At 44.9% G+C, this 10,962-nt stretch overlaps 1 protein-coding gene across 2 annotated transcripts in view; it reads right to left on the bottom strand.

Annotated features, from left to right (window-relative positions):
- Positions 1-10,962, bottom strand: part of LOC116824703 (protein O-glucosyltransferase 3-like) — an 81,579-nt gene that overhangs the window by 34,689 nt on the left and 35,928 nt on the right. For both annotated transcript variants that reach the window (XM_075061692.1, XM_032780199.2), the window contains exon 5: positions 2,421-2,547. In XM_075061692.1, coding sequence (XP_074917793.1) covers positions 2,421-2,547 — 127 coding nt within the window. The remainder of the gene's footprint in view (positions 1-2,420; positions 2,548-10,962) is intronic.

Raw genomic sequence — 10,962 nt, 5'->3', positions numbered from 1 at the left:
AACGGTGGCTACAACAATGCCATGCAGAATGTCTGTTCTCACTTACAGGTGACATTGTAAGTAAGAAGTAAACAGCATTATCTCTCAAATGTAAACAAATGTGGTTTTGTAATAAATAAATAAATATTTCTACATTTGTAAGTTGTGCTTTTACGATAAAGAGATTGCATTACAGTACTTGTATGAGTTGAACTGAAAATTACTATTTCTTTTGTTTATTTTTACAGTGCAAATATTTGTAATAAAAAATAAAATAAAGTGAGCACTGTTCACTTTGTATTCTGTGTTGTACAGTAATTTAAATCAATCTATTTGAAAATGTAGAAAAACATCCAAAATATTTATAATAAATTTTAAATTGGGATTCTGTTATTGTTTAACATTTCAATTAAAACTGTGGTTAATCGTGACTTTTCTTTAAAATCTAATTAATTTGTTTTGCATTAATCATGTGCATTAATGGTGATTAATTGATAACCCTAAGTAATTTATCACTTATTGCTCACTTTCAATGATTTCTATAAGAGGACTATAACATGCAGGGCTTGGCAATGGCATTCTATGAATCTATGGAGATCAGATGGTTTGATAGCCTAAGTGATGATAAAGTGTAATAAAATTTAGTAAGAACTTTTGATTCACTCTGTCAACAAAGTTGTAGTTATGCACTAACCTGTTAAAGTGAATTTAAAATTCATTCCAGTTAAACAAGACATTCAATGTTTGAGAGCCATGTCTGATAAAAAGAATTTCCTGGGAGTACTTTCAATCACAGGGATGATTTATGCAATGACAGTTTAACGTGTTCAGTTTGCGTCCACATGAACTAAATACATCTAGAAGTTACACCAGGGATGAATTTAAGAACTGAGTACTAGTAAACAAAAATGGTCCATCATCCACCTTTTTTAAGGCTGAAATAAAAAAAGATCTGAGAGTCATGGACAGCTCAGTGCATACCTCAGATTCTCTGCTTTGCTGAGTTTCTGCTGAGGACAGCAGAGAGTGGGGACCATAAGAGAGCCAGTTATGGCACAAGCAAAGCGAGTGGCTGTTAGGGACCTTAATAATTTGAGGACCTCACATCACGGTCAAATTCTGCAGTGCTCTCTCTGGCCCTGTATCAAACAGAGGAGGCAAGGACTTCCAGAGAAATGAGAGAAAAGGGGTTTCTGGGCATTGCCTGAGCAGTGACGGCTGCTGCCTAAAATAAACGATGGCCCTGGGGGCTCCAAAGAGACTCCGCCACCCCCTGCTGCATGCTCCCTCTAGCATGCCTCCCCTCCTCGCTGCCTCCTAATCATACCCTCTCCCCATATTGTAATAATGTTTTCAAAGTGAAAAACTGGTGTAGCTGTTCCACACACGGGTGCTGGGTAGCAGTGTACTAGGGAGGACTTTTTTGGAGGGTACCAGAAAAGTTCATGGAAGAATAAATTTCCTTGCACCCTTGTGGGCCAGTCTGAGCTTTGTCTGTCCCTACCTCCCTCACCAGCAGTGAGACCAGAAAGGAAGAAGTGACTTGGCTGCTAGTCCCATTCACTCCCTTTACTAATGGGCCCAGATGGGGAGGTAACTCATGGCTCCTCATTTCCTGCAGCTTGGGGCTCTACAAATCATGAGGCTAGCCTCAGCTACACACTGACCTCAATGGGAGTTACATGTGCAGAAGGATGGGTGTCTGATGGGATAGCCTAATTTTGGCAATTGATCTTTGATTATCAGCAGGTAAGTATGCCCATTAGTCTGGGATGGGATGGGATCTGAGTTACTACAGAGAATTCTTCCAGGGTGCTGGCTGGTGAGCCTTGCCCACATGCTCAGGGTTTAACTGATCACCATATTTGGGGTCAGGAAGGAATTTTCCTCCAGGGCAGATTGGCAGAGGCCCTGGAGGTTTTGTTCTCTGCAGCAGGGGCACAGTCACTTGCTGGAGGATTCTCTGCAGCTTGAGGTCTTCAAACCACAATTTGAGGACTTCAATAACTCAGACATAGGTTAGGGGTTTGTTATAGAAGTGGATGGGTGAGATTCTGTGGCCTGTATTGTGCAGGAAGTCAGACTAGATGATCATAATGGTCCCTTCGGACCTTAAAGTCTATGAGTCTTCGAATTATTGTAAACATGAGACAGAAAATGAGAGAGAAGTAGCTGCCGTATTTGGAAGCAATGAGCAACTTACAGAGAGAGACTATTCATTTATAGAAAGGATCTCCCATCAGGGGTGCTAGAACAATTTTTACAGTGGGAGTGATGAGAGTCCTTTAGCCAAACTGTAAACTCTGTATATAATGGAAACCACTTCAAGTCAGGAGCACCCCCAACACCTGTAGTTCCAGCACCTATGTCTCCCATATCCAGTTACACGTGTGGTGTTGTTGGTACTACAGTATAAAAACAGCATAAGTGCACACACTTACCACTGAAAAACTCTTTTTCTAGCTGTTCATTCCATACAGGTGCACTGTGCTCCATCATTTCAGCTTGAGTTGCATCAAATAAGTTACCAGGTCGTTCAGCTGGTAAAGATGAGTTGCATGTTTCAGCCTGTTGAGAAGTTTAAGAGACTGTGTAGCTTATTTTCATAGCAAAACAAATAATATGGACAAGAGGAGAGAAAACCCTCATGGGTGCTAATATTCTTTTAAATAATATATGCCTGAAATTACAGTGCTGCACGTGTGAAGAATTATATTCTACATAGAATACAACTATCTATAGTTCAGACTTTCACTTGATTTTGGGGGGATTTTAGTCCATCTTCTTGTCCAGAGGCTGTAGCACACTCCAGAGCACATTAATGGTGGTTTTGTATTATAACTGATATTTGTTTGTAGTTGTTAGCTGTTTACTCATTTCACTTCCACATACATTCTAGTAGGATATTGCCTCTGTAATTTAAATTTTCCTAATCCATTCTTCTTTAAGGTGCACATTTACAATCCACCCCAACAAGAGGTGGTATTCACCTCTCAGAAAAAATGTAATAATCAAATACCACAGTCACCTCTCCCATACTCAGATTTCATCTTTACACAGTACTACAACTAATTTAGTAGCATTTTATAAGTATTACAGTCAAGACATTAGTAATATTTTAATGAAACAAATTCCATTTGTGATGCTTTACTCTTGAGTTTTAAAATTGTATTTTCACATAATCACTAATTCCACCAGCCTATGGCAACACAAGCACTGCCTTGCAGGCCTTGCTCTCTGTGTACAGGTTAGCTATAGGCGCACACCAATTCCTTAGCTCCTAAATGTCTCTCTGGAGTGCCAAGCCCCTGATCCCCTGAACACTCACACAATTCTCAGATTCTCTGCTCCCAAAGGAATAGCACACACCAGTTAACTAGATTCAACACAGGATCACTGCTCCATTTAACACACAGCATTTAGATATATTTACAGTGAAAACAAGAATAAGTTTATTATTAAAGAACTGAGATTCAAATGATAAATCAGTAAGACTATTAGAAACAAACGGATACATATAAAACAAAATCATAACATGCTTGCTACAGCCTAAACTTAACACACACGGCATTCCGGTCACCTACAGCATAGCTTACCCCAAGTCCTTTTCCCAGCATTTTCAACTAGGGTGGCTGAGATTCCCTTTATCATAAGATCAAGCCTGCTGCCAGCTTGTCTTCCCAGCTTGAAGGATGCCAAAGCATCTCTCTGCACCTGCAGATATGACCCCAGACCTTTGATTTTCCTCTGAAAACAGGGTTCTTCCCTTCCTCCTGCAGTTTACCTCTTCCTGTTAATTTCCTTCTGAAATCTCCACAAATTCTTCGTTAGCATTAGACTCAGTATGCTAACAGATTTCCATTGTGAGATACACAATGGTTAGCTAAGGAGGGAAGTGTCTCTCACCTCCTGACTGGAGAAGTTTGCCTCAAGGCAAGCTACCTTTGAGAGAACCTGCCTTTAACTAGAAGGCCTAAAGAACACAATTTTCAGCATATATACAAAACTCCTCACATAGTTTTGCTATATACATTTCAGAATGATTATGATGAGCTGTGTGACAGGCTCTCATTAGAGATCTTACATGACATTCTTTTGGTGAAGCCAGGGAATAGCTGTGCCCCTATGTACCTCAATGACCTCTGCCAGTTAACATCAAGAAGTCTTTGGGTCACATTATGAGAAGGGGGCACCCTTTAGGCGGCCTAAAATGGAGGACCAGAGTGCTGACTGCATGAGCTATCCTCCCACTGAGCACCTCAGTGGGTCTGTCATAAACAGACAGTAGGGCTACGTCTACACTACAGGATAATTCTGAATTACATTAAACCTGGTTTCATAAAACAGATATTATAAATTCGATTTCACGCGGCCACACTAGGCACAGTAATTCGGCGGTGTGCGTCCATGGTCTGAGGCTAGCGTCGATTTCTGGAGTGTTGCATTTGTGGGGTAGCTATTCCATAGCTATCCAATAGTTCCCGCAGTCTCTCCGCAGTCATTTGCTTTTGCATGATAGCAGAGATGGTTACCATCGTTCTGTACCGTCTACTGCCGAAGTAAACTGGCAATGAGATGATGGTTCTCTCTCCCCTCTGTACTGTCTACTGCTATCATGAGTGCCCTGCTGAGATGGCCGGGGCACAAGCAAACTGGGAATGACTCCCCGAGTCAATCCTCCTTTAGGTTTCTAAAAATAGAGTCAGTCTGCTCCTAAATATGGGGCAAGTGTTACTGAGGACCAGTGTATCAAAGAGCACAGCTCTCCGTGTCAGTATTCACAGGGGGTTGCCCTGCAACAACCCACCCGTTGCTTCCCTCCTCCCCCAACCTTCCTGGGCTACTGTGGCAGTGTCCCGCCCATTTGTGTCATGAGTTATAAAGAATGCAGAATAAGAAACACTGAGTTTTATGACATAAAATGAGGGGGAGGCACCTCCCCGGTGCATGACAGTCCAGGCAGAACATTAATCGGTGCAGGGAAGGAGCCCAGCATGCTGCTGCTATATAGTCCAGCAGTACAGAATCTTTCTTTACACAGGAAAGGAGGGGGCTGATGAAGTTTAGCCCCCAAGTTGCTATGATGAAGATGTTACCAGCCCGTTCTGTAACCATCTACTGGAAATGACTGGGAGTCATCCTATTTTTACTCAGCGCGCCGCGCGGCCAGCCGCACCTGAGGCCAAGCCAGGACACTCACGGCTGATGGTGACGATGGATATCAGTCATATTGCACCGTCTGCCACCGGGAGGGAGAAGAGCCGGATACTGCTCTTCACTGCTGCAGCATCACGTCTACGCAGCAGCATTCAGTAGACATAGAGTGACATTGAAAGAAGTCAAAGAAACATTTTATTTCCCTTTTCTTTCATGTGCGGGGGGCGGGGGAGAATAAATGACGAGCTATTCCCTGAACACGCGCGACATGTGTTAGACCTACAGTCATTGAGCTCAGCCAAGAATGCAATATACTTTTCGGAGACTGCTGCGGACTGTGGGATAGCTGGAGTCCTCACTACCTCCTCCCTCCGTCCTCCATGAGCGTCCATTTGAGTCTGGCTCCCGTTACGCTTGTCACGCGCACTGTGTAGCCTGGAGATTTTTTTTTCAAACCTTGGCATTTCATCTCCGTAACGGAGCTCGATAGAACAGATGTGTCTCCCATACAGCGATCAGATCACTATCTCCCGTACGGTCCATGCTGGAGCTCTTTTTGGATTTGGGACTGCTATCGCCACGCGTGCTGATCAGAGCCCATGCTGGCAAACAGGAATATAATTCAAAAGTTTGCGGGGCTTTCCTGTTTACATCCCCGTGTCTGAGTTCAGATTTGCTGGTCCAGAGCGGTAGTGGTGCACTGTGGGATACCTCCCTGAGTGCTACAATCATACTTGATTCGATTACCTCAGACAAATGTATTCCGAAGATATATACCTATCGTTAGCGTTATCCTCTCATTTTGTAGTACAGAAATCGATTTAAAGAGCCTTTAAATCGATTTAAGAGCACTGTAGTGTGGACGGGTACAGCGTTAAATCAATTTAACGCTGTTAAATTCAATTTAATGGGTAGTGTGGACCAGGCCTAGGAGTTAAAGAACAGAATATTTATATCTCTTTTGACTGTAAAGGTTTAACAAGTTCAGTAAGCCTGCTGTCACCTGACCAGAGGACTAATCAGGACAGATACTTTCAAATCTTGAGGAGGGAAGTTTCTGTGTGTGCTGTTAGAATTTGGTAGTTGTTCTCTCTGGTTCTGAGAGTGACCAGACGTGCAACAGGTTTCTCTCAACCTCTCCATACAGTTCTTATCAGTTCAAAATAGTAAGTACTAGGTAGAAGTGAGTTAGGCTTATGTTTGTTTTCTTTATTTGCAATTGTGTTTTGGCTGGAAGGAGTTCAAATTTGTATTTTGCTGGAAGGATTTTAATTGTACTTGTATACTTAGGCTGGGAGGGTATTCCCATGTCTATAGCTGAAAAACCCTGTACCTAATCTATCTTAAATTTACAAATAATTTTTACTGTTTCTTCTCTTTAATTAAAGCTTTTCTTGTTAAGACCTGATTGTTTTTTTTATTCTGGTGAGACCCCAGGGGACTGGGTCTGGATCCACCAGGAATTTGGTGGGAGAAGGAGGGAAGGGGGAGAGAAGGTGAATTTCTCTCTGTGTTAGGATTACTTTCTCTCTCAGGGAGAGTATGAGGGGGAAAGAAAGGAAGGAGGAAGTGAATTTTCCCTCCTGTTTTTTGATTCAAGGAGTTTGAATCACAGTAACTTCCAGGGTAACCCAGGGAGGGGAAGCCTGGGAGAGGCAACGGTGGGGGAAAGGGTTTACTTTCGTTGTGTTAAGATCCAGAGGATCTGGGTCTTGGGGTTCCCCGGACAAGGTTTTTGGGGGGGACCAGAGTGTACCAGGCACTGGAATCCTGTTTGGTGGCAGCGCTACAAGTACTAAGCTGGTAATTGAGCTTAGAGGAATTCATGCTGGTACCCCATCTTTTGGACGCTAAAGTTCAGAGTGGGGAATTATACCATGACAGGATCCCACCATGGAATGGGGGTGAGGTCCCTTCATGGTCTTTCCTGCCCTGTTCTGAGTGATCTCAAGATTGATCAGACTGGTGCAGAGCCAACAAATGCACCTGGAAAGAATGAATGCGCCTTTATTCCTGTGTAATACAGGGCCAAAATTCCATAAGAATTCAGGAATTGCCAGACTTGGATCAGACAGATGGTTCATCTAGTTCAGTATCCCGTACCTGACAGAAGCCAGCACAAGGTGCATCAGTGGAAAATGCGAGAAACCTTGCATTAGACAGTCAACTAATTACCTCCTCAGAAGGAAAGTTTCTTCCTAGTCCCCATCAGTTAAGAGGCTGGTTTATGCTCTGAAATACGGAGGCTTCCATAATTCTTGAGGCTAGATCCTCTGCTGGTATAAATCAGTATAGTTCCATTGACTTCAATGGATTTTGGCTGATTTACATGAGTTAAGCATTTGGTCCCACTCATTTAAAAATTTTTTTTTTTCTTTTATAACTCTGGATGTTCTTGTTATTCATATAAACATCCAGTCTCTCTCTGAATCCTGCTTGGATCTTTGTTTCAATGATATATTGTGACAATGAGTTCCTCAGGCTATCTGGGCATTGTATTCCCTTTTATCAATTTTAAATCCTGTCATTAGGTTCCATGGAATAGTCCCTTGTTCTGGAAGAGTGTAAGCAGGAGTGCCCAACTTATCTTCTCGAAACCATTTATTATTTGTATACCCTTATGTTCCCTCTCAGTCTTGGTCTACACTACCATTTTATGTTGGTATAACTATGTTGCTCAACACCCGAGCGATGTTGTTAAACCAACCTAACCCTGGTATAGACCGAACTATGCCAATGGGAGGGCTTCTCCTGTCGACACAGCTACAGCCTCTTGGAGAGGTGGCGTATCCATGCTGATGGGAAAAGCTCTCGTCAGTGTAGGCAGTGTGTTCACTAAATGCTACCGCTGCACTGGTGTAGCACTGTAAGTGTAGACAAGACAGTTGTCTCCTCTCTGATTACACCATATAACAGAGTTCATGTTAATAATACAGAGCAGTGAAATGGTTAAAACTGAGACTCTGAGCCAACTTCATCCCAGGTGTAATTCTGTTGATATCCAAGGATTACACTGAAGTTACACCAGAGAAGAATTTGGTGCCTCATGCTTGAAACATCTCTGTGCTACCAATCTGGAGCATCCAGCCAAAACAAATCACCTGAAGCTAGAACACAAAGGAGCCTTCCTAGTGCCCAGGCTCTATTTAGCTAAAGTAGTTCATAGCGACATCAAAGAGCCTCATTCCTGCAAACGCTCAGCACATAGCACTCTCAGTGTATGGGTGTTCTGTGCACTGAGGGCTTGCAGAATTAGCAATAAAATACTATTGGACCAAATCTTACTCTCACTGGGTGAAATTCACCCCCCATGCATAAGACCTGCACAGGGCCTTAACTCACACTTAACTCCTGCTCAACTCCCACTTAAGGCCTAAAAATAGGATTTAAGTGGTTCGTAGGTTTCGTGCAGGCTGTCTGCATGGGGGTGAATTTCACCCATTGAGAAGTCCATTACCAGACAGACAGTCCCACTGACGTCACTGGAACTAGTAAAGGTGGCAGAATCTTTGCCTAACAGACTCTGGCCTTGGCTACACTGGAGAGTTGCAGCGCTGGTGGTGGCTTTACAGCACTCCAACTTAATCACCGTCCACACTTGCAAGGCACATACAGCGCTGTATCTCCCTGGCTACAGCGCTGCATGTACTCCACCTGGGGAATAACGATTGCAGTGCTGGTGATGCAGCACTGCTCCGCCAGTGTGGCCACCAAAAGCCCTGTTATTGGCCTCCAGAGGTATTCGGAGGTATCCTAGAATGTCTGCTCAGCCACTCTGCTCATCAGTTCAAACTCTACTGCCCTGGCCTCAGGTGATCCGCCCTTTAAATGCCCCGGGAATTTTAAAAATCCCCTTCCTGTTTGCTCAGCCAGGTGTGGAGTGCATGCAATCAGTGATTCTTTCCAAGGTGACCCTGCCTCACGCGCCAAATGAGGCCCAGCATGGGCAATGGCGAGTTGTCTGACCCTCATCAGTGTTTTGAGGGGAGGAAGCTGTGCAGTCAGCAGCTGAGCTCCGCGCCGTAAGGATACGATACCATGGTAATCTGCTCAAGGGTCCATGCTGCAGGGGCCATGACCGGTGACGCGGTGCCAGTGCAGACTAAGTTGAAGAGCTGCGAGTGCCTATAAAAGCGTGAAGCGAAACTGGCGCTCTGGTGCTGCCCCTATGAGACCTGCCGTTTTTACAAAGAGCTGGACGCGATACTTGGGGGTGACCCCACGCCAATCCGAGGACCACGATGGACACCTTCAGAGCGGGGTGGGGGAGATAGAGGTGGAGGAGAAGGAGGGGGAGAGAAAACCGAGAACTGAGAGGGTAGGGTAGGGTGGGGGGAGACACCCCCGGAGTCCCAGGAGGCATGCAGCCAGGAGCTCTTCTCAAGCAGAGGAAGGTAGCCAGTCGCAGCAGCCGGTACTCCCTTGGTGAAGGACAAGCAGAGGAGTGGGTTCCCGGTAAGCAGCTTTTATTTTCAGGATGGAAATGTTTCGGGAGAGGAGGGAGGTTAGGGCTGCATGCATGCATGCCTAGATGTGGAATAGCCCATTGATGTCGATGTGGTCTATCACGTCGCGGTAATCTGGCCTCAGTAATCTCTTCAAAAGTTTCAGCCAGAGCATGGGCAATGCACTTGCGCAAGTTTATAGGGAGAGCCACTGTGGTCCTTGTCCCAGTCAGGCTAACATGGTCCGCGCCACTGTGCGCGAGGGGTGGGGGGACCATTGCTGCACACAGGCAAGCTGGCATAAGGGGCCAGGGCACGGAATCCGCATTGCTGTAGGAAGACCCTCCGCTTCTTCCAGGTGACCCGCAGCAGCTGCTTTAAGAGAAACCTCGTTTTTGGTTTCAGATCGGAGATATCTTCCAGGATTAACTCCTGTGGAAAATGTTGGGAGAGTGTTCAGTGTAGGTGCTCCCCTGCAGCTGTTTGCTTTCCCCAATGCACAGAAACCCCAGCACAGCCCTGAAGCAATCAGTCCCCTTACTCACCATTTCGGGCTCCTCCTGTGGGTATGTGCGCTCTCTTGGTATGGGAAAAATATGCTAAAGTGAAGATTGTAACTCTTCACTGTGTGGGAATAACTGTCTGAGATATAAACAATGCTGCCATCTGTTAACTGTTGCCTTTTTTTCCTTTCACACAAGCAACCTTGAGTTCTCAGCTGCCCTGTTTAACAGCAGCTCAAAGACTCCAAAACCTGCGGAAGAAGCCGCAGAAAAAGCAAAGACGACTGCTGCAAACAGTTATGGATCACTCTGCCAGAGAGAATAAAAAACTGCAGGACTGGAGGGAAAGGGAAAGCAGATCCGCCAGAGAAACGCAGCGTGGCCAGGAAGAAAAGCACAAAGCAGCTGATAAGCATCCTGGAGCACCAAGCAGACTCTATCAGGCGCTCGTAGCCATGCAGGCAGAGCACTACGCACCGCGAGTCCCCCCCACCTCAGCCTCCTTCCCAAAGCTCTTTTCCCCTTGTGCCCCCAATGTCAGCTCAAAACCCCTTCCCCAGCATCCAGGTTCTTACTCCACCAGCTGCCTCCAACATCCCTGTACGTTCACCAACCAGCCCTGAGAACTACGACCTTACCCTCTGCACTCAAACCCCATCACCATGCAGTATATTTTCATCCTGAAGTGCAGCAGTCATTGCACAGCACTCCAGACAGGACATATTCAAACCTGTGACTGTACAGTTCCCACCACACCATCCCTGCCCTTTTAGGTTCCAAAATGTTGTGTGTCTGTCAAGAAAGTTATTTTCTTTTCAATAAATGAATTCTTGGCTTTGAAAACAGTCTTTATTATTTTGCAGACAAAGTCAAAGATA

This window comes from Chelonoidis abingdonii, chromosome 1, assembly GCF_003597395.2.
Source record: "Chelonoidis abingdonii isolate Lonesome George chromosome 1, CheloAbing_2.0, whole genome shotgun sequence".
Lineage (NCBI taxonomy): Eukaryota > Metazoa > Chordata > Testudines > Testudinidae > Chelonoidis > Chelonoidis abingdonii.
Note: the sequence above shows the minus strand (reverse complement) of the source record. Positions and strands in the feature narration are given on the sequence as shown.